General features: G+C 46.4%; 1 protein-coding gene across 1 annotated transcript in view; it reads left to right on the plus strand.

The window, feature by feature from the left end:
* Nucleotides 1-19,959, plus strand: part of OTOA (otoancorin) — a 72,230-nt gene extending 52,271 nt beyond the window's left edge. The window contains exons 22-29 of the mRNA XM_029219313.1: nucleotides 1,340-1,469; nucleotides 4,472-4,659; nucleotides 5,951-6,106; nucleotides 11,911-12,053; nucleotides 12,272-12,408; nucleotides 13,294-13,391; nucleotides 16,398-16,593; nucleotides 19,085-19,959. Coding sequence (XP_029075146.1) covers nucleotides 1,340-1,469; nucleotides 4,472-4,659; nucleotides 5,951-6,106; nucleotides 11,911-12,053; nucleotides 12,272-12,408; nucleotides 13,294-13,391; nucleotides 16,398-16,593; nucleotides 19,085-19,155 — 1,119 coding nt within the window. The 3' untranslated portion in view covers nucleotides 19,156-19,959. The remainder of the gene's footprint in view (nucleotides 1-1,339; nucleotides 1,470-4,471; nucleotides 4,660-5,950; nucleotides 6,107-11,910; nucleotides 12,054-12,271; nucleotides 12,409-13,293; nucleotides 13,392-16,397; nucleotides 16,594-19,084) is intronic.
* Nucleotides 19,960-24,284: the final 4,325 nt, after the last annotated feature.

Genomic DNA, 24,284 nt, shown 5'->3' on the forward strand with positions numbered 1-24,284 from the left:
AAACCATGTTGTAAACAGATGTGCTGTCATCCAGGCGTTACTGTTCCAGTTATAGAGCACAGGCAGAGTAGATTTAGCATAATTCTTAAGGGCCCTAGGATTTTGGGGATGGTAAATGAGCATTGGCTTCAACTTAAAGTCACCAACTGAATTAGCCCCTAATGAGAGAATCAACCAGTCCTTTGAAGCCAGGCATTGACTTCTCCTCTCTAGCTATGAAAGTCCTAGATGGTATCTTTTTCCAATATAAGGCTGTTTACTGTAGCCATCCTTGTTAATTATCTGAGTTATATCTTCTGGATAACTCGCTGCAGCTTCTACATCAGCACTTGCTGCTTCATCTTGAACTTTCATGTTATAGAGATGGCTTCTTTTCTTAAGCCTCACGAAACAACTTCTGCTAGCTTCAAACTTTTTTCCTGCAGCTTTCTTGTCTCTCTCAGCCTTCATAGAATTGCAGAGAGTTGGGTTTTGCTCTGGATTAGGCTTTGGCTTGAGGGAAGGTTGTGATTGGTTTGATCTTCTATCCAGACCACTAAAACTTTCTCCATATCATCAATAAGGCTGTTTCGCTTTCTTATCATTTGTGTGTTCACTGGAGTAGCACTTCTAATTTCCTTCAAGAACTTTTCATTTGCATGCACAGTTTGGCTAACTGTTTGGTGCAAGAGGCCTAGCTTTCAGCCTGTCTCAGCTTTTGACAAGCTTTTCTCACGAAGCCTAATCATTTTAATTTTAATTTAAAATGGGAGCCTTGTGACTATTCCTTTCACTTGAACACTTAAAGGCCATTGTAGGGTTATTAACTGACCTAATTTTAATATAGTTGTGTCTTGGAACAGTGAGCCATGAGGAGAGGGAGAGAGATGGGAACAGCCTATTGGTAGAGCAGTCAGAACACACACTGCATTTATTGATCAAGTTCACTGTTTTATATGGGCACGGTTTGTGGTGCCCCAATTACAATAGTAATGTCAAGGATCAGGGATCACAGATCACAGATCACCATAACAAATATAGTAATAATGAAAAAGTTTGAAATATTGTGAGAATTACCAAAATGTGACACAGAGACATGAAATGAGCAAATGTTGTTGGCAAAATGGTGCCAATAGATTTGCTTATCACAGAGTCGCCACAAACCTTCAATATATAAAAAATGCAGTATCTACAAGTGCAGTAAAGTGAAGTGCAATGAAACGACGTATGCCTGCATAAAGAAAAAAAAGCAATGGAGGCAGTGAAGCAGTGTTCCAGTTTACACTCTGATTTAAGTCTGTGTTTCATGTGCTTTAATTATTATTCATTCCTCCTCTTTCATCTTCGCTGCCCTGCACAGTTTCCTGACATCCTTCAGCAAACAGCTTCCAAGATGGCTGGGACTTTGCCCCCCAAAGAATTCCTCCAGGCTGTCTTTGAATCTGTTCGGAACAGCAGTGAGGAGAGCCCCACCTCTGACCGCAGCCCCGGTGAGTGTTTCTGGGGGTATCTGAGGCCGTTGTCATGGCAGCAGTGTTTTGGTTAAGTCCCTGGCTTCAAGAGGACTCCTTGTCCAGGGGACTGGGTGCAATGTTTGCAAAGCAGTAGAGTAGCAAAAATCCACAGGGCATAGAATTACATCTTTTTTTTTTTTTTTTTTTTTTTTTTTTGTTGGGTCTTCATTGCTGCGCATGGGCTCTCTCTAGTTGAGGCAAGCAGGGGCTACTCTTCTTGTGGTGTGCGGGCTTCTCTTGCTGCAGAGCACGGGCTCTAGAGCGCAGGCTCAGTAGTTGTGGCGCACGAGCTTAGTTGCTCTTGGGCATGTGGGATCTTCCCGAGCCAGGGATCGAACCCATGTCCCCTACATTGGCAGGCGGATTCTTAACCACTGAGCCACCAGGGAAGTCCAGAATTACATCTTTGTAAAGTGATTTGGAATCACATCTTGCATTCCTTACGCAGGCCAGTAGGTTTAATGGGTGAACACGTGGAACAAACATTTCAAAACAATTGATTTAAGGACCAAAATGGCTGTGTGGCTATGAATTGCCGTGCTGGGGCCAGGCTGACTGGATTTGGATCCCAGGGCTGCCACTTATGGGCTGTGTGACTTTGGGTAAGCTCTTTAACCTCTCTGTGCCTTGGGTTTTGTCCTCGGTAAAATGGGGATAATGAAAATCCCTACCTCATTAGATTATCGTGAAGGTTGGTGGGTTTTAAACCTATAAACATGTACACAACAGTGCCTGGCACGTAGGAAATGCTCAGTAAGTATTAGAGTGCAGACTTGTGCCAGGTAGGAGGGGACAAAGTTAACCAGACCCGAGAATAATTGTAATAATAAAAGTAATCTGTGCTTACTTTCTTTCCTGCAACAAATAATTTTTGAGCACTGACTGTGTGAACAAAACAAAAACCCCTGCCCTCATAGAGCTTACTTTCAGATGGGGTTGGGGGTAGCCAGACAATAAATTACAGACATAAGTGAAGTACGTAGTATGTCGTGTGATGAGTATCAAGAAGGAAAATAAAGCAAAGGACAGGAGTCAGGGAGTGTGGGATGTGGGGCTGTAATTTGAAAGGAGAACACAGTTAAGGAGGGACTCACTAAGGTGACGTTTGAGGGAAGACTCAAGGCAGTGTGGGAGTGGGCCCAGTGGGGACCTGGAGGTAGAGTCTTCTGGGCAGAAGGAGTGTGGCAGGAGTTGGGAAGGAAGGAGGAATGAGGGGCAGTGTGGCTGGAGTGGGGTCTTATCTCCTTGTAAACGAGACCCGAAGGTGGGGTTTCATGGCGGCATCGAGCACGGAAATGTCGTGATCGGTCTGATGTTCACCTTGGGTCGTCGCCTCTCCGTGCATTGTCTCGTCCTCACCTCTGTCTATGGGGTGGGCAGTATGCTTTCTCCCATTTAACAAAGGAGCATGAGGTTTAGAGGGATTAAGAGATTTGGCCAAAGTCTCAGAGTTAGTCAACGGCAGCTCTTGGAATTGAACCCAAAGCAGGAGATGTTCACCACTAGCCCGTACAGTCCTCGCTGCCTAGCAGTCCGGTTGTCATATCGCCGTGCTCCTACTCTCTGCCTGTGGATACGTGAAAGTAAGACTTTCCGCCCTTGGGGGGAGGATGCGCTTAGCTCCAGTGCTTAATTGGAGTTTTCTTTAGTTGGTTCTGGGTATTAATTACTGCTGTGCTCATAGTCATTAATGGATTAGCAGAATTACTACTTGCTTTCATTTTAGTTAATTTTTGTGTGTGTTGATTCATTCAATGAATATTTCCTGAATACCTACTATGTGTCAGGCCCTATTCTAAGCCCCAGGAAGTGATAAGACCAAGTCTCTGCTGTACTTTTAAACCATTCTGTTCTCTAATTCTGTACTTTCACTGAATCCTGCTTTCATTGGAAAGTGGGGCAAAGGGAGTCTAGGAGAGATGGGTCTTTTGTCTCCTCCAAGTGAGTTGTGATAAAGATGTTTGAGGACCAGACATGTACCTTTGACCTGGTCCAGTTCTGCCTCTTGATTAGAGTCCAGTGAATTTCCATTTAAGATGCAGTGAAAGGGGCATGGCCACGAGGCTTGGGAAATGCCCAGCCCCGGGTGGCTCTGGTGAGTCTGTCAGCATCAGGGGTCGTCAGCTCCTAAGATAAGAAACCCAGGATTGCTCTTAAGGCAAAGGTTTTCTCTCTGGTTGGGCACATCTGGGCCAGCAAAGACAATATCTCATTTGTGTGTTGCTGAGAAAGTGGTTTGACTAGGTATGGTTCAGCTTACTCAGGACTGATATGGATGGGTTTCTCCTGTTGCCAAGGAAAATGTAAGAGACCCATTTCTCCTCTGTCCTGGGATGGGAAGGCCATAGCCTCCACCAAGATTTTTATGGAGGGCAAATCATCTTCCCTTTCCACACTTAGATAGGAGCGCCACTTCCTTATAATTCTGGAAGCCTTAACTCTGGGTTGCAAACTCAAATGCATGGGGTGGCTATGGGAGGTAGCATAATAAAAATGGCTAACATGTATTGAGTACTTACTGTATACCTGGCACTGTTCTAAGTGCTTTATAAATAATAACACATTTAGTCCTCGCAAAAATTCTATGAGGTAATTTTATACTCATTTTATAGACTAGGAATCTGAGGCACAGAGGGCTTAAATAGCTTTGGATTTGAATCTAAAGCCAGAACTGTTCACCACCACCTCCTATTGCCCTTAAGGCCATTAGCAGTCCAGTCATAATGATGCAAAGCTCCTACTGTGTGTGTGCTTGTGGCTTTGCAAAAAGTTGGCATTTCCATGATTTCATTCGGAAGAAATGGCATAAGTGGGATTCAAACTGGTCCCTGAGTCCCTGAGCTCAGTTTCTACCCTACGCTATTTCTCATGGATAAATCCGATTGGAGAACAACATTACTCATTTCAATAAAGAAACAGACTCACATTTCCTGAAATTCTCTTTCCTCTGTTCCTTCCCCATGTCGCCCATTCCTCAGGTTGCCATGGAGTCTCGGCTCCCTCCTCCAATGACATCATCAAGCTGGCCGAAGCCAACGCCTGCTGGGCCCCTGAGGGCCTGCTCTGCCTGGGGGAGGATGCGTTCCTCAGGAGCGTGGAGCTGCTGGGGGCCGTCAGGAGCTTCAGCCCAGCTCAGCTGAGGACCCTGAAGGAGAAGGCAGTACAGGTGAAGCCCATCTCAGGGAGGAGGCACTCACAGAGGGAAACCCAACACAGGGTCCCAGCCCTGCTGTGCACAGACCCCTGTCTTTCACTTTCACTTGGGTCATCTTGTTGAAATCTCACTGCATCAGTTCAGAGCCATAGTTGTGATCTCCGCACCGGAGAGATTTCTAGCTCCTCCCTCTTAGGGTTCTGGCCGGGAATGAGATGTGTCTTGGCATCTAAGGTAGGCTCAAATTCCGCGGATGCTCTGGTGCTTCTCTGACTGAGGTGGTTTCCAGGAACTGTGCCTTTTCTTTCTCCACTCGGAGAACCCCACTGCTGCTTGCAGGAGGTTTTCTCAGAATCTGTTGCAAATTCACCTGAAAACAGAGCAGAAAGGAATAAAAAGATGACTAGGAGTAATTTGCCATCTTTATAAAGATCGCTTGTTTCAGCTATTAGGATGGTTGTGGACTGTATAGTTACCCTTGTGGGGTTAAGATATTAAATTCCTTAAAATAACAACTCTATTTTTTTATATGAGTAATCCAAGTTTATTGTAAAAAAGTCAGAAAATAATAAAGAAGAAAATCAGTCATAATCTTTTACCCAGAGGTAAGTGCGTGTTAATATTTTGGCATGGTCATCTGAAGCTTCCCAGACTTCTGTGTATGTGTGTAAAATATATTTATATATTTCATACATACGTATACATGCTACAAAATATAGCATCACGGTCACCTGCTATTCAACAGCTTGCTGTCCACACCAACAGTGTATACTGCATATTTTTATATATCAGAAATATAAATCTGTATCAGTATTTTAAATAGCTATATAATACTTTATGGCTGGTTTTTATTTATTTATTTAACCAGTTGGTAGACTTTTAGATTGTTTATTTTTTTAAGGCCTCAAGGTTCATATTTATACATATTTCTTTGGCCACTTGTCTTATTATTTACTTAGACTAGATTCCCAGAGATGGAATTTCTGAGTCAAAGAGTTTAAATATTTTAAAAGCTTTTGATGCATGTAGCCAGATTCCCCTCTAAAAAGCATGTACCGATTTACATTCTCAACACCAGCAAATGGGGGTATCCTGTACCCCATATCTTTCCAGTTCTCTTTACTCCTTGTCCAATGCTCAGCCAATTTAGTATTCTTTGATTGTTGTTAACATACATTTCTTTAATTATGCCTGAGACTGAACTTTTCCCATATGTTTATTTCTTCTTTTGTGAATTTCCTGTTCATGTCTTTTGTCTGTTAAAAAAATAATAGTCTAATCTGGCTTTTTTTCTCACCTGAAGGTTTGGGACACGCCTTCGTACTGGAGAGAGTACCATCTCGTCTCCCTGGGGCGCATCGTTCTGGCTCTTACTGAGAGCGAGCTTGAGCAGTTGGATCTCAGCTCCATCGACACTGTGGCTTCCCTCAGCCAGCAGACAGAGTGGACCCCAGGACAGGTAAGTAGATGTTGCTGGACCTTTCAAATATTCCACTTCTGTCTTAATTTTGTGTATATTTTCCTTTACGTCCTAGAACATACTTAATAGTATTTATAATAGTAGCTTTAAAAACCTTTCCGGCTAATTCCATCATAATTGTCATTTCTGAGACTCTTTCTGTTAGCTAATTTTCCCCATAGTTATGGGTCATATTTTCTTATTTGCAAGTCTAGTAATTTTGGCGGGCTGATGGGCATTGTAAATTTTACGTCTTTGAGCACCCACCCAATTTAGTGGTACTCCTTTAAAGAGTATTGGGCTTTGTTCTGGCATACACTTAAATTACTTTTAGATCAGTATGGTCATTTTGAGGCTTCCCTTTGAGCATTATAAGGGTGAGTCTAGACTGAACTTTATTCTGTGGTTAATTTATCCCCATCACTGAGACATGATTCTTCTGAGGACTCTATCCAATGCTCCGTGTATTTCAAGACCTCTTCTCTCTGGCTGGTGGGAATGTGAACTCTTTCCAGCTCCATGTGAGCTTGAGAATTGTTCAGTCTACGGCTTTCTATGCCTTTTTTGATATTTATGTGGAGTTTCATTCCTTGCATGCGACCAGCACTCAGCCAGACTTGAGAAGACCTCTCTGCAGATTTCTGGAGCTCTCTCTCTCTCTCTCCGTGCAGTTTCTTCCTCTCCAGTACTTTGCCCAACAAATTATCGTATCCCTGGCCTCTCTGAACTTGGATCTCTGTATCCTCAACTCAGCCTGACTGCTGGGCTTTTTTGGGTTCCCTTTCCTGCTCCATAGCCTGGAAGCTGCCTCTGGGCAGAGAGCAAGGGCAATTGTGGGGCTCACCTGATTTGTCTTCCTTCTCCCAGGATTATAGGCCTGTGCTCCCTGCTGTCCAGTGTCTAAATACAGTTGTTTCATATACTTTGTTCACACTTCATGGTGAGAGGGTGATCCCTGTGTCAGTTAATTCTTCACAGGCTAAAGAAGAAGTTCTGTCCAGAATTTAATTGTTTCAGTTGGGAGGGAAGTTAATCCACTGTGTTGCTAGAAAGGAGAGCCTTAGTTGCTCTGTGTTAACTTCATTCTCAGGCAGCCCTCCCTCAGCTGTTGTTTTCAGCGCTAGGCTTACGTATCACGTAATTAGCAACCCCAGAAAAAAGTGCCCCTTTCTCATTCATTTTTGAAACAGCCCCAGCATTGACTCCGAACATGCAATTGCCCGGCCCTAAGCTATCTGGTCAGGATTAGAATATGTGGGTTGGCCAGGCATGCACCAGGGAGTGGAATCCATCTCACCAGGACCATATGTACTGAGGACGGGGAACGCATGTGTCGTAACGATCCCCAAAGATGTCTACATCCTCATCCCTGGAGCCTGTGACTATGTTACCTTATGTGGCAAAAGGGACTTTGCAGATGTGATTAGGTTAAGGACCTTGAGATGGGAGATGATCCTGGTGCGCCCAACGTAATCACAAGGGTCCTTAGAAAGGACCACAGATACAGAAGACAATGTGACAGTGGAAGCAGAGGGACAAGGGACACACTGAGAGATTTGAAGGTGCAGTGCTGCTGGTTTTGAAGATGGAAGATGGGACTCTGAGTCAAGGAATTCAGGCAGACTCTAGAAGCTAAAACAGGCAGGGAAATGAATTCTCTCTAGAGCCTCCAGAACAAACACATCATGCTGACCCATTTTAGGACTTGAGACCCCCAGAACTGTAAAAGAATATATCCGTGTTGTTTCAGGCCACTAAGTTTGTGGTAATTTGTTACAGCAGCAAGAGGAAATGAGCACAGGTGGTTCACCAAAGGAAAAGCATGGTGTTATCAAAGGGAGAATGGACTCTGGGCAAGCAAAACCAAGGCATGGCCCCTACTCTCATGAGCTTTTTGTAACCAGGATTGCCATGTCACATGACTCTGGGTGGCACCATTCAAAGAGAACATGGTGTGAATTGTGCCCCTCTGGAGTTAGGTAACATGGAGGTCCTGGCCATAAGGATTAAGTGAGTTAATACATGTTAAATATGGTGAACGATGCCTGCGACATAGTAGTCAACAAAAATTAGTTGTCTTCATCAGCATATTGTCATTGTCACACTCCCTCTCTGGTAGTTTAACATCTTCCTCATTTGCAAGGTGAGGGGGTTGGACCCCCAAGTCTGCAGTTCCTTCTACTCTGACGTTCTACAATCCTGGGGTTCCGTGACACTAAAACTGGTTTTGACTGGTTTGAGAAGTGCCACATCACATTTCCAATATTATTCGCAGTCTGGGAGAAAACAGAAAAATATATCCAACTTAGAAACCAGAGCATCTCTTTCTGTTTTACCAATTTTCAGTTCCCATGGATGGCAGTGAGATTTATCAATATGTTTGAAGAGGATATGGAAATCAACATTTGCAAATATCATTTGCAGTCAGTTCCTCAACTTTAGCTCCCGATCAAATGCTTAAATGCATGTTTCTAGGTTAATAGTCAGACCTGGCGGAACTACATTAACAGATAATTCAGCTTAAAAACCAATATAAAGGGAAAAAAAAACTATTATAGAAGCCAGAGGGATGAACAGAGAGATTGAAATCTTACAGCTATTCACTTTTCAGTGGTTAATATTGCCTAAAAGTGCTGGTATTAATTGTCTTGGAATCATTACAGATACAGTGCTCCAGTCACTCAAGGAAATATGTTGTAGCTTATCACCGTGCAGGCTGAGCTTGCATTTTCCAGGTTCCAGTCGCAAGGACAATTTAATATCACATCTTCAAAGTAATTTTATTTGAATTGTATTTTTGCACTTTCATTTTAAAATGGGCATGCCTGATGGTTGGGGGGCACAGATTGCCATGAGTCAATGAATGAAACCTGATTATGAAGACTTAATAAGAAAAGTTCAAAAGCTAACTTGAATCTCCATCTTTCCTTCATCCCCAAACATCTTCACTGGCTCTGAAGTCAGACTGCCCAGGTTGTAATCCTAGAACCATTATCTACTAGCTGTGTAACCTTGGCATAGTTACTTAACCTCTCTGTGCCTCAGTTTCCTCATCTGTGAAATAGAGATAATATTAATACTTACTTCCTAGGGTTGTTGTGAGGATTAGATGAGATAGTATGCGTAAATGGTCAAAACAGTGTTGGCATACAGTAAGCATTCAATAAATATTAGCTATTATTATTTTGGATGTACATTGCCATTCAAACACATTTAAATCTAAACATTGTGTTACTGAAATTCACTTACAGTACCTGTGAGCTTTGTAATCATTGAGGGGAAACTTCATGAAGACACTGACCAGTCCAATTTGCAGAGACGTGGGAAATCTCTCTGAAGCCAATCCATCACATGACGGCAATAGTCTGATGCCATTTCGAAGGAGCATATATTGCCTACAACGTCTATAGCTCACTCACTCAGATGTTCATTCATTCATTCAAAAAGTACTTATTATTCCCAAAGTACCCTAATATGGGCCAGGCATTGTATCAGGTACTAGGGATGCAGGAGTGAACTAGCTGGATATGGTCTTTGTCTTTGGAGATTCTACTGGGTGATACAGACGAAAAGTTGAGTGATCAAGGTGAAACATTTAATAAATTTTGATAAGTGATAAGCAGAAAATGGACAAGGTGCTCATGGAAATAGTGGGGAGGGAAGCCACTTGGGATGGGGGAATCCAGGAAGTCTTCTCTGAGCAGGTAGCATTTAAACAGACCTGAGGGATGGAGAGACAACAGCCACGTGAAAAGTAGAATTCCATTTCAGCGTTTCGCAATCTTTGCCAATACTTTTTCTTAACACTGGAGTGATCTATAGTGTGTGATGGGATGGACTGACATTAAAGGGAGATGGGGAGATTCACTGTATCCCTGTGACCCTCACTTCCATTCAGGAGATGTTCGTCCTTGGAGGTCTCCTCCCTATCTTTGCCTTGTGAGCTCTGGCCCTTTTGTAATCTTCTGCATCTGCCTCCATGAGCCCTGAGGAGCCAGACAATTATACAGCTCATCTTCAAGAGATTGACTTGGGTCCTTCCTCAGATCCAACATATCTGGATCAAATTAATCAGAGTTAATCCAGTTACAAGTGACAGAAAACCCAACTCAAAGTGGCTTGAACAAGAATGGAATTGACTCCCATGACTGAGAAGGTCAAGGGTGGAATTAAGGTATGGCTGGATCCAGGGGCTTCAACACTACTGTCAGGAAGCCATCTCACACCAATTTTTTTTTTTTTTTCCTGTGGTACGCGGGCCTCTCACTGTTGTGGCCTCTCCCGTTGTGGAGCACAGGCTCCGGACGCGCAGGCTCAGTGGCCATGGCTCACGGGCCCAGCCGCTCCGCGGCATGTGGGATCTTCCCGGACCGGGGCACCCTGCATCGGCAGGCGGACTCTCAACCACTGCGCCACCAGGGAAGCCCATCACACCAATTTTTGACCCTGCTTTCCTTTACGTGGGCTTTGCTCAGAGGCAGTTCCTTTCTTTCTTTTCTTTTTTTTTTTTTTAAATAAATTTATTTATTTATTTTATTTTTGGCTGCATTGGGTCTTAGTTGCTGTGCGTGGGCTTTCTCTAGTTGCAGTGAGTGGGGGCTGCTCTTCGTTGCGCACGGGCTTCTCATTGTGGTGGCTTCTCTTCTTGCGGAGCACGGGCTCTAGGCGCACGGGCTTCAGTAGTTGTGGCACGCGGGCTCAGTAGTTGTGGCGCACAGGCTTAGTTGCTCCATGGCATGTGGGATCTTCCCAGACCAGGGATTGAACCCGCGTCCCCTGCATTAGCAGGCAGATTCTTAACCACTTCGCCACCAGGGAAGTCCCCAGAGGCAGTTTCTTTCCATGTGTTGAGTTCTAGCAGATTCAGGTGTTTGTCCTTCCAAGGTCCAGTCCACAGTAAAGAAAGCTCTTCTCTTCTGATTGCTCCAACCAAAGTCCTGGTTGGTTTTGACTGGATCACATGCCTAATGTAGAACCAGTCACTGCAGCCAGGCTAAGAGACAAACTGACTGGCCAGGACTAGGCCATAGCATCACCTCTGGAACTCAGAATGCAGTTAGCTCCAATTGAACCACATGAAGTGAGAGAGTAGGAGGCCTGGCTCTCCAGGGCAGGTCATGAATAATCAATGGTCACTATACTAAAATTACAGGGACCCTACACTACACATCAGCCCCTAAAGCAAAGCTCATTGAAGAGATTCCTGTGTGGTTTTTTAATGCCAAAGGATTTAACGTACTACTCCCTGGAATTGAAGAGTGAGAGGCAAACCTATTTCAGGGTAGATTTCACGAAGGTAACATTTGACTTGAACTCCCAAATAAAAGGATGGTCGGATTTTAACAGTTGGGAATGCAGGAAGGGCATTTCAGATGGAGGCACTGACTTGAGTAAAGGCGCAAAGGCAGAAAATTACAAGGTCAGAAAGTTGTGACAGCTGTTGCTGGAAAAGTCTGGATCCTGATGCAGAAGAACTTAAATGACCAAACTATGTGAAGGTCATGAGTGATGAAGGGAATAAGCCAGCAGACACAGACACAGGGTATAGGTGTCTTTAATACTGGTGAAGGATACAAGAGCTTCACGGCCTAAAGATGCCTCCATAGATCAGGGGACATACTCCGTAGAAGCAGGACCTTCAGGAGGCTAACCTGGATGAGCGGCTGGGATGATTTGGAGTGGGGAGTGTGTTCGGAGGAGTAGGGCGGGCGATCAGTCAGGAGGCTGGCTCCATTATCCCCTCAGACCTTGGGGTCTTGATCATCCCTGGATAGTTCATTTCCTATCCTCCCACATTTTTATAGGCTAAATCCATTCTGCAAGGGTTCCTGGAGGATTCAGGCTATAGTGTCCAGGATCTGAAGAGCTTCCACTTAGTAGGACTTGGTGCAACCCTGTGTGCCATGAACATCACCGAAATCTCACTTATAAAGATCTCAGAATTCAGGTAACCAAAACACTAGTGTGCAAAATAGCAAATGATTGATTGGTTCGTTGTTCATTCATTCAGCAAGATGTCCTCTGCTTCCTCATGCTTTGCAACTTTTCTGGGCTAAAACAGGGAGTGAGATTAGCTGGATCATTTTTTGGTGCTGAAACCTTCTGCATATCTTTTTTTGGCCGGAGAGTCTCCCAGGCTCACACTACATACTCCCTCACAACCAGGGTGGTGGTGGCCAGAATTGGGACCCTGCTCTGCAGCACCCACGTCTTGGCAGAGTTTAAGAGGAAGGCAGAAGTTGTGTTTGGGGGGCCCACCGAGTGGTCCAGCTCTGTCCTGCAGGAGCTTGGGACCATTGCAGGTAAGAGACACCGTGAGTATGCCTTTCTCTCCCTTTCCAACCTTAAATCTGGGGACAGAAACAAACAAAATAATGAAAGAATCAGGACAGAAATAAAGATGCAGACGTAGAGAATGGACTTGAGGACACAGGGTGGGAGGAAGGGTAAGCTGGGACGAAGTGAGAGAGTGGCCTGGACATATATACACTACCAAATGTAAAATACATAGCTAGTGGGAAGCAGCCGCATAGCACAGGGAGATCAGCTCGGTGCTTTGTGACCACATAGAGGGGTGGGATAGGGAGGGTGGGAGGGAGATGCAAGAGGGAGGAGATATGGGGATATATGTATATGTATAACTGATTCACTTAGTTATAAGCAGAAACTAACACAACATTGTAAAGCAATTATACTCTAATAAAGATGTTAAAAAATAAAGGTTAAATAATATAGTGTTGAAAAAAAAAAAGAATCCTTGACCACGTGTAGTGACTATCTATAGAGTTATGGTAGAACCTAGATTTCATGACTTCAAGTTGCAGAGGGTGGGGTCTGCAAGTCTGCTTTTTAAACAAGCGCTCGGTAATTTTTGTTAGCTAAAGTGGTTTAGAATGTTATTTAATTGGCTCCAAAATAGATTTATACACAATTTGAAATTTGTGTAAAGTAAAGGTCCTTCTGGGCGTACATCTCCTTGTAGGAGACCGATCAGGGTTAACGTGACCCACATTTTTTTTCCTGAGTTGATTAAGGAACCTGATTCCCCAGTGTGATTCTCAGGGACTTTTGTAAGGAAAGATGTTTGCCTAGAACACGCAGATCTGTACATCAGGCAGCACCATTAATAAAACATATGGAGTCCCGATGGCTTGAACTAAACCCTCATGATTCCTTTTTCTCCCCAGCTGGATTAAGTAAGGAGGAACTCCGAATGCTTGACAAGGATTTGATGCCATATTTCCAGCCATCAGCAATCAAATGCCTTCCTGATGAGATATTCAAAGTAGGTACTCAGTTCCTCAAGGAGAATGGGAGCTTGACCCTGTTTCAAATCACACAGGGAGGCAGATGGTGGGCCTTGGATTCTAGGGACCTGCAACCAGCCTTCTGCTAATAGGGCCAGAGGAGAGCTGTGTGCCAACAGCGGATGGATCACAAGATAATTTTGGGTGTTTTTGTTTTTTAAGTATTTTTTTCTTCAATTTAAATTTATCTTTTAATTGTATGTATTTTTACGGTTTCCTTCTCTTTGTAGCCACTGGTACTGATTTTCTATTTATGATGGTGTGACAGGTGCATATTCCCTTATCCAAAACCCTTGGGGCATATATATATTTCAGAATTTGGAATTTTCCAGGTTTTAGGAAGATCATTCTGTGAATCTACAGTATTGTAACTTAATACCTTCAGCAGTGTCTGGGGAAGCACCTTGTAAGCCAATGCATTAATATTTCTGTGAAGGAATCTGTGACAGATCACACTAATTGGGATAAGTAGAGACTATAAATGGTCTCACATCAATTTAGATCAGATTTTGCTGGCAAATAAGTTTGTCTTAAACGTTGGAAAAAACTTTGTTTTCTGACTTTTTTGGACTTCAGAATTGCAGATGAGGGATAACATTTCCTATATAACATTTCCTTTTAAAATAAATTTAAGTAAAATATTTTAATTGATTTTAAGAAAAGTGTTAAGGAAGCCACAGTAGGACAGGTGACAAACAGCTATGGAAAAAATTGAGAGGGTTGAATTGGATCAACTGAGGTTAGGGAAGCAGGGTATCCAGTGAGAGGTCCTTCCTTCCTGTCCATGTACAAGATTAGGAGAGGGTTTGGTGGGGACAGTCTGCTCTGATGTGGAGTGACGCTGGTGTTCTTGCCCGCTGTGTAACTTGGAAACACATTCTGTCCATAAAAACTGGATAAGGCACACACAGGAGGCTAGACAAACTCCCATGATGCAACATCATTGGTTCATTTTAATAAAGAGAGCGGACCTTGAACCGCTTCAGCACCCGGGACAGTTCCCAGCACAGAACAGGTGTGATAGCTGTTTAGGGGAAATAAGTAAGTCAGAGTCCTTAATGCCATTGAGCTTCTCCTCTGGGGGCTCTGCACGGGGTAGGCAGCTTGGTTCTTGATGCTGGCATGTTGCTGAGCACTTTCTCCTGGTCTTGTTTGGAATGCAGTCTGTAGCTTACCTACTCCAAAAATTCCTAGTGGCCACTTACATTGTGGTAGGCTCCAGCCTAGGCACTAGGATGTAGGCTCCAGGCTGGTGCCCCTGGGATGCACTGGTGAAGGGGTATAACACAGTGCCCTCAGGGGCTTGAAAAGTAACATAAGGGAGTGCAGTGGCCAGGGTAGGGACTGAAGTGAACTGGAGAGCCCTGTCTAAATCTGTGGAAGCTGCTTCTCATCTCTGGCACATTGATGCAGTGCGACAATGTGGGCCAAGTATTGCTGGATCTTCCTTTTTTATCAGAATTCAGAAATCTCATTTTCATGTGAAATTTCCTGATAATTAAATGTTGGCAACCACTTTGAATCCATATTTTAAAACACAGTGCAATAGGCCTAGAGATTCAATCTGGCCTGTGGGTTGCAAGCAGCAACATTGGAAAAATAGATAATTTTTATAAGGCAGACTCTATATTAATGGTAGATGTAAGGTGTAAGCCAGAAGAGCATGTCCTCTGTGTGTGTGTGTGTGTGTGTATGTGTGTGTGTGTTTGTGGTGGGGGGGGGAGGTGATGCTGAATTTTGCAGGACGGGTTAGCTAGGTGGAGAGGGAGGAACAGTGTTCCAGGCAGAAGGAAGTGCTGCCTTCTGGGGCTGCAGACATGGACCTCCATTCTCCAGGAGTGAAGTGTGCCAGCGCAGAGGACGCTGGAGAGGTGGGCAGGACCCAGAGCTTGAAGTGCTCGTTACCATGTTCAGGAGCTTGAGCTGTGGCCTGGAGAGGTGGCAGGGAAGGGTTCTAAGCAGGGGCATGACATGATTCCAGAGAAGCATCAACCTGGACGGGAAAGAAGAAGGTGAAGGAGAGAAGAAGATGGGGTGAAGAAGCAGAACCCCCTTTCTCAGAATCTATGGGGCCCTTAGAAAATAAGCAGGATGACTTTAGAGGCCCCTGCCATCCCATCTCATTCCACACCTACTGGAACTAGTCACCAAGTCCTGTCTAGGATGGAAGCGACTTCAGAAAACATCTTGTTCAGGGCCTTCAAAGGACTTCTGCTCTCCGCAGAATTTCCCGTTTCCGGTGTCCATGGCAGACATCACTAATGGATTACTGTACTTTCCCTTCGCTGAGCCCTCACAGCAGCAAGGGTTAGAATCACTTAGGAGACGAGTTATCTGTGCCATCCCACATCTAGTCCAAAAGCCCAGAGAGGCTATGACACTTGCCCAAGGTCACACAGCTGTTATGTGACAGAGCTGGGACACAGATTCAGGTCTTTGCCTTTTAGGTGTGTGTTTTCTCCTCCACATCAGTGTTTCTCAGGTGGGGGACTTGAAGCATTGGGGGTGGGGTGGGGTGGAACCTTGCACTGCATTAAACAACACTGTCACCTTTTCACCTCTCCTTTACTACTGATTACTTGGAGGAAGAAGTCTCGATTTGGAGGTAAAATGTATTTAACAAACACCTCTGTAACACTTTAAATCCCCTTTTTTTCCTGTTTTTAAAGAGGCCTCAGGTTCAGACATCGTTGGCCAACACATAGAGCTACAATTCAACAGTGTCGTTTTATTTATTATGGCATATTTTAAATGAGTACTTATTGCGAGTCATTCCAATTTTCCACTTTTGGAAATTTCCATTAAATTTTTTTCATTTTAAAATAAGTTTATTTTAGTAGTGAAAGAGTGATCTGATTTTAAGTAAAAATCCTAAAGAGGAGCACATGGGTACGACGAAGGTGTGCGGGTGCTGGGCGGATGGCCGAGGTTTGGGAAAGCCGCGGAGAGGCGCCTCTGAGGGCGCTGCCCCCTCTCCCCTGCAGGAGCTGTCCGCGGAGCAGATCGCCTTCTTGGGCCCGGAAAACGCCGCGGCCGTGACCCCAGCCCAGCGCCGGCAGCTCAGCATGTTGCAGCTGCAGAGCCTCCAGCAGGCGCTAGATGGCGCCAAGACACGCTCCTGGCTGGACGCGCCTCCGAGCGCCAGCCCCACCCGGACCCCCGCCTCTCTTTCTCCTCCAGGTGAGCCGGAAAGACCCAGCCCGGTCCCCCACTCCTAATCCCTTTCCTAGTCCCTTGGTCCGCCCTGCCAGACCCGGGGCAGCGGGAAGGTTCCTAAAATTCAGGGTGGGCTCTCTGACAGTCCTTGGAGATCCTGCATTCCCAGAAAAATCCAAAGACCCTACCGAGCACATGTAAATGATTCTCAACTCCAGAGCACTTTAAAATCACGGGGGGAGCCTTTTTTAAAAAACTTATTTATTTTTGGCTGCGTTGGGTCTTCGTTGTTGCGCATGGGCTTTCTCTAGTTGCGGCGAGTGGGGCTACTCTTTGTTGCAGTGCTCAGGCTTCTCATTGCGGTGGCTTCTCTTGTTGTGGAGCACGGGCTCTAGGCGTGCGGGCTTCAGTAGTTGTGGCACGTGGGCTCAGTAGTTGTGGCTCGCGGGCTCTACAGCGCGGGCTTCAGTAGTTGTGGTGCACAGGCTTAGTTGCTCTGCTGCCTGTGGGGTCTTCCCGGACCAGGGCTCGAACCCATGTCCCCTGCATTGGCAGGCAGATTCTTAACGACTGCGCCACCAGGGAAGCCCCACCGGGGAGCTTTTAAATACTGCCAGTCCCGTGGACCCCACCCAGAACCCACTGAATCAGAATTTCTTAGGACTTAAGTCCTGTCAGTGGTTCCTTTACTCCTCCCTTCTCACCGTCCAGTATTAATTAATAAATTCAATTGACATATACTGGGCACCTGTTAATACTATGTGCCAAGCCTGCAGTAGGAGCAGGGGATACAGAGGTGAGTAAGTCAGGTAAGGCTATCTCATAAATAAAGAAGATTTCAAATCTGGTAAGACCAGGGGAGGAAAGCAGCAGAAGGTGGTGGTGGTGACTAAGGGCTGAGCTGAGACAGAGGGGCCGGGGGTGTGGCTTTCCTTCCTGTCTTTCCTCCCTGCCTGTCTTACTCTCCCCCTCCCCTCACTCTCCCACTTCTCACCGCCTTTGGACTAAGCTGGTGCTGGGCTCTGGGGAGGCAACTGTGAACCAGCCAGGCGTGTCCTCTGTCCTCTCTGAACTCCCAGTCCAGCATGGGGGTGAGGGAAACTGCTGCACCCCGGCCACCATGAGGCAGTACAAGGAGTGCTGTGAGCGGGGGACACAGGCCCCCAGGGAATGCTCGGGAGATGCAGCTACCTAGGCTTGGGAAAGCGGGGAGCGGCCATGGAAACCTCCAGAAGACAGTGATTCCTAAGCTGCAGACCAAGAGAAGAGAAGATGGACCCAGCCAGGTGGAGAGTGTCCCAGGTAGAGGGAAGAGTGAGTGCAAAAACCCAGAGAGCAAAGCTTGGTGCTTCGTTGTCTCCAGGTCTGCCCCAGCCTCCCTTGGGGATAGCAAATTGGGGGATTCCCAATCTCTGCAGCCGCAAGTGGCCAGACATGGCACCTGCAAACCGGAGCCACTTACTATTATCTTAAAGCCTTTTCATTGAAATATAATATGCATACATTTAAAAGTTATTTTAAAATGTTGCAGTGTTTTGTGTATGTTATATAATGCACACAATAGGCAATGCACCTGGTTTAAAATATGAAAGGTCTGAAAAGGTGTGCAGTGAGCTATCTCCCCCATCCCCTGTTCCTTAGTCGCCCAGTTCCCCTCCCCAGAGGCAACCAATGTCACCAGCTTGTGTATCTGTCCAGAGATACTCTATGCACATCCATAGTTTATCCCTGCACTTTTACAAAACTTGTTATACACTTTGTTCTGTGCCTTGCATTTTTCACCTGACAATATACCTCGGAGGTAGCTCCATATCTGTACCTAGGAGCCGTGCGATTGTTGTTTTTCTGGCTACGGCATAACTGTAGTTAACTAGATCTCTGTAGATGACAATTCAGTTGTTTCTATTTTTATATTGTTACGAACAATGCTGCGGCGGATGACCTTATATACTTTGCATCTGTTCAAGTATATCTGCAGGGTAAACTCTTCCAAGTGGGATTGCTGGGTCAGAGGGTTTGTGCATGTGTAATTTTGATGGATGCTCGCCAGGCAGGAGAAGCCTAGATTCCTTCCCCTTCCTTTCACCCCACAGGCCTGAGCTGGGGCTGGCAGCTGGGTGAACCCTTCCAGTGGGCCAGGCACTTAATCTCTTGTTTCGTAAATTTGCTTCATTATCCGAATCATCTGGGAGTGATACTTAAAATTCCAAATCCCTGGGCCTGGTACCAGACTTGCCGAATCAGAGCTTGCCCGGGGAGGATCCCAGAATTTGCGTTTTTAGCATTCTCCCCAGGTGACTCTTACGATTAAGGCAGCTCTGGTAGTCGCTGATTCACACCATCTCATTTAATTCGCCTTTCCGTCCCTTGCAATTTGGGGTCATTATTCCTGTTTAGGAGTTGAGCAAACCAAGGTTGGGCGAGATCTAGTGAGTGGTTCAGGGAGTGGTGCGTCCACCCTCCGCGGGCTGCTGAGATCTCCTGTGCACTCTTGTCTTGTCTTGTTTCCTTTTAGGAGCCTGGGTCTCCCAGGGTCTTGGGCTGGGCTGCCCTCTGCTGGTCCTGATGCCCAGGCTCGTGTGGTGAGCGGCATTTGCGCATTGCCCTGGGGCCCAGGCAGCTGCCCAGGGCACGTGGAGACCGAGGGCGCTGCAGACGGTGGGAGTCCCGCATCCCGACTCAGAGCCTCAGTGGGGGCAGGGAGACCCCGGGGCCTTGGAATTGAAGAGGCGCTAGAAGGAGGAATAATTGTTGAAAATGATCTCGCACGTTCTTAACCTGGCTCGTGTCCTCAGCGGGGAGGCATTCTCAGCCTCATTTCAGTCTCCCTAGTTTTCCAGCTTGGAGACAGAGAAGCTGGGGAGGGAGGGGTGTTTCCTGTCAAAGCATGAAGACCTTGGTACAAGTCACTGCCCTCCCTCCAGAGGGAGATGCTGGAGAGCAGTGGGTGCAGGCAAAGGCGCCGTTTTTGCCAGGGCCTGATATGGCTTCAATTCTGGCTTAATTTCCCCTCCTTGGAGCTATGGGGTGCATTGGATTTCTCCTTCTTGGATACTTCGCAGAGCTGAAATAAATGAATCCCGCAACAGACGCCAATATTCCTGCCTGATTGCTGGGACTAATTGATGTTTTGGTGGGCATGGCATTGCTTGGAAATTAAAACAGTTAACATGGCTCAACGTTAAATCAATTTTAAAATACATTTTCCAGATGCCTTCCATTTCCTTGGGAGGCAGCTGAATGAATGGCTGTGGAATTATCAGTGAGACTTTCAAAGTATTCCTTTCTTGATGGAGGTGGTGGCTCTTCTTGTTTTAAATTGCTCTGGGCTTTGGGGATGGGTTGAAATCAAAGAAAATAAACTGTGTAAGCCAGTCACTCCTGTGATTATGGCACAGCAGAACAAACGCACCCTCTGGCCCAATCCTTTTGGAGGCTGGGATGGAGTTACCTCTGGAAGTTCGCAGGACGCTCTTGGCCTTTGGCTCAGGAAGGCAGAGCTCAGGAAGGGGCGCGTTGCCGCCTCCCAGGTGTTACGCCTTCTCAAATTCAGCCAACAAAGTTGTTTCGTGCCACATCACCTAGGTGGCAATTTAGGTATCCTGAGTACTTCTGTGCTGCCACCAGCACGTTCTGTGCCCTTTTCCTGGTCACATCCACAGTAGACGTCTCATCTGGAGACAAGAAGAGCCTGCTTGAGTGTCCAGAAATCTCTGGTGTTCCATCAGAGGTGGGTGGGGCTTAAACAGCATCATAGGTAGATGTTATAGAGGCTGGTGTGTTTGCAGATGTCCCATGTGATTATTACAGAAAATTGAAAGACCGGGGTGTGGCCCTGCGGGTGTTACTTGGGGTCTGATCCGGTTTTCTTTCATCCTGGCAGGGAAGTGGCCACTAATGCTGCTTCTCTAGCACAGATCGTTTGTCTTGTTACAAACTCGAGCCCCAGTTTAGCTGGGCTGGACCAGCTGCTTGGAGAGGGACGCTGGGTGAGAATGTGTCTGCCCAGATTCCCATCGGAGGGGCCTTGGACCTCGCTCAGTATTCCCACTTTCTTCCAGCCTTGGATTATGCTGGGCAGGAACAATAACAGCAATCTCGTTTGAGTTGGACTTCACGCTGCCAATATCATGTAGTCTTTGCGTCTCACTTTCCCTTCTGATCATTTGTTTTTGGTTTAATTCCTGGCTTGTGCCTCCCATCGTGGATGACAATAACAGTTCCTGTTTGGGAGGCTAAGTCTGCATCTGAGGGCTTTAGCTGTGTCATTAGCTCATGTCATTATCATCACGATCCTGCCAGGTGGATGCTGTTGGCTCCCTTTTTCCAGATGAGGGGACAGAGTCCGAGAGAGGTAAGAAACCCTTGTCTGAGGCCTCTCAGGTAGTGAGGATTTAAATCCTGACTTTTTATCTTGCCCTGTGCTGCCTCGTGGATGGGTATTCTTGAACTTCTCTAATGAGTTAGATCAGAGAGAGCTTCTGTAGATCCCGTCCTCTCCTCCTCTGGCGGGAGGCCAGCTTGCCTCACAGCACATATAATTGGTGATTGCCTCAGGCAGGAAGACAAATCCAGCTTATGCCCTGCAGGACCCCTGGGGTCTACAGTTGAAATGCTCAGTCCTCTGCACACAGGAAAGCAGCGGGTCACAGCGCAGGTGCCACTCCCATTCACCTTTCAGTGTCAGCCGTACCGTTGGATTCCCAGCCTCCACCTTCTGCAACTTCTCCCAGCTGTTTGCAGAGATCACGGACACTGGCATGCAGGTCACAGTGTGCTGGCCATGGCTCTGATCGGTCAGGACCTGTGCTGTACTGGTTATTAAAATGTTTGAATATCTCTCAGCTATATCCTTTTACAGAACCCCACCTTCAGGCTTGATGGAAGTGGGAGTCTTTCTGCAACTTCAGCCTACCATCCAGTGGGGCTTAGAATTAAGCTATTCTATCTAGTCCTGGAACCCAGGGCTTCAGCCACAGCTGCTGGGATGGGCTCCACTGCCAAGGAGAGGTGGCTGTGTGTGTGGGTGCGTGTGCAAATGTGTGTGTGCGTGTGTGTTTACCTGGCTTTACTGAAGAAATGCTGTCATGGAAGAGACAGTAAACAACTTAATATTAAATATTCCATATTTATTTGTCCTTAAAATTTCTTTGCCCACCCTTGCCTCCTGAGGTCCTTTAAAACATCTATATTGCCTCCCTATAAAACATGTATATAATAAACAGTTAAGCCCGGCAGAATTCCAGACCACACAGTGTCTAAGCGGGACGTCTACAAAGTGCATGTCTTGAAGCCTTCTAGAAGTGAGTGTCCTCTCTGCAAATCCATCCAGGACGTCCAGCGATTCTTGGGATTCTCAGCCACCACAGGAGGGTCATGGTACACTTCTCGACCTCCACTGCCCCAGGTACTGATTGTTTCAGAAAGGGACATGACTTGTCTGATCCTTGGAGACATCTGCAACCTACCTTGTTTGCCTTCACTTTCATCCTGGCTTTTTATGAGCCAGATCAGATACATGCTGATGAAATCTGGAGGGAGGGGCTGTCCTTTCCCAGGAGAACTCTGGCCCTGAGGAATTCCTTCCAGTCTGAGACCCTCCAGAACACTCCTGTTGGCTGCAGGGTGGGTGGGTGGGAAGACTAGACGATTGTTCTCAAATCTTCTGCTCACTCCCTCTGTTAGGACAGAACATCCAGGCCTTTGCTGTGTGGCTTTGTCATGCAATTCAATAGGTAGAGTCTAATTCCCTACCTGCTAACTTTGGGCTTTGGCCATTGAGCAGACATGAATGACAGTCCACCAGCAGCAGTCTAAGCCGCGCTTGCGCGATTTGGCTTGACCTCTTGGCAATTACTTCCTCATGTGAGGAGACCTGTGGGTGAGGAGACATGAGGAGCAGACCTGAGCCCAACCCACAGCTTGGAGCCAAGCTGAGATCAGCAGAACCCAGGTGAGCTCAGCCAAGCCCAGGAGAGCCACAGCCAACCCGAATACTCATATGCAAGAAATAAATATTTGTTAAGGGAAGCCATTGAGATTTGGGGGTTATTTGTTACTGCAGCCAAAGCTGACACATACTCCGTGTCATCAACATGCCTTCCTTGCACAGTGCTGGTCCCGTGCTGGGGATAGGAAGGTGATGCACTCTATCCCTTTCTTCACATTCCCATCATTTACCATGTACCCATGCCCATTTGTGAAGCTCTTTGTCAAGTGCTGTGCTACTTGATACATCGTCATGGCCCCTAACTTCCACTTATTTCCCATTTTCAAGATCAGGGGTCATAGAAATCAGGTCCCAGATGCTCAGGGGTCAGAGCTTATGCCCATAACATGGTTGTTCTACCTGCTCTGCCGTGCAGCTTTCATATCTAATGACTTATTGAACTATTTCCCCTTGAGCAGTCACTGATCCAACATCATTCCCTCCAACCTACAGCTTAGCTACACTCCCTGGTACTGTCAAGACTCTGTAAGCTGGAGTCTCCCAGAAGAATTTTCAGGTCAAGTAATAGCACATGGCATAGGTGCATCGGCCCATCCTCGGGGGAGAATGCCCCAGTTGAAGAAGCCATCTGGCTCTCCCCCAGGTGTGTGTCATCTCCTCCATTCACCCTGGAAGCTGGAAGCCACTGTGAAGTGACTGAGGTCAACAAGTCTGGCCTCGAGCTACCCTCCCTTGCGGATCTCCCCCATCATCTTCATCTGTTCCTTGTCATGTCAGGCCCATTGAGACCCCACTCTCCACCATGACATCTTGGGTCAGGGAACCGGAGACTGATGGGCGGGCTGGCGGGTTCCCATTAGTGTCCAGTCAGCTCCAGGACCTCTCACACCAGGAAGGATTTGGGATTGGAGGAATGGGCATGATAACTCACCAGCATTTAGCCCCTGTGGGCAGAAACCTTGACTGTCTTGTTCACTGCCGTGTTCCTCCTGTTCAGCAGTCCCCAGTAAGCTGGGTCATGGTTGGTGTTCATGACATATTTGTTGAATATGTAAATGTTTCATTTTCCTCCTCACACCAAACTGAACTCAGTAGGACCTTTGATCAGGCAAGTATTGGGAAACTTCAGCTCCAGGGGAGCTGGGGAGATATGATAAGAATATACTCATTTAACAAAAACTTATTGAGAACCCACTCTTTGCCAGCCCCCGTGCCGGGCACGACAGACGCAGGGTACACACAAGCCGGTTCTCGTGCAGCTCACGTTCTGCCGGGAGCTGGAAGAGGCACATGATAAACACACACGCACGAATCAGGTAGTGATAAATACTATGGAGAGAAGTAAATCTGGAGGAAGAATTGGGAACTCCGGGTGGTGGTGGGAGTGGGAGTAGAGAACAAACTTTAGGTAGAAACCAGGTGGTCAGGGGAAACCTCATGGAGAAGATGTTGACACAGCAAAGACTTGAAGGAGGTATGGGCAGCATGCATACGCCTACACCTATGCCTATACTTACGTCTACATCTACATCTACATCAACATCTATATCTATATCCAGACAGGATAGCAAGGATGAGCAAGTGCAAAGTCCCAGAGGCAGGACTGAAGCTCCAGGAGTCTGAGCACCAGCAAGGTGACACAGGGGTGGGGTGGGGGAGAGGCAGGAGATGAGGTTGGAGAGGTCATGGGCCAGATCAGGCAGGGCCTCGCAGGCATCACAGGGCTTTGTCTTGTGGCTTTGAATGAAACGAACGTGGCAGGAGG

Source organism: Monodon monoceros, unplaced genomic scaffold (genome assembly GCF_005190385.1).
Source record: "Monodon monoceros isolate NGI ecotype Baffin Bay Population unplaced genomic scaffold, NGI_Narwhal_1 Super_Scaffold_13, whole genome shotgun sequence".
Classification (NCBI taxonomy): Eukaryota; Metazoa; Chordata; class Mammalia; order Artiodactyla; family Monodontidae; genus Monodon; species Monodon monoceros.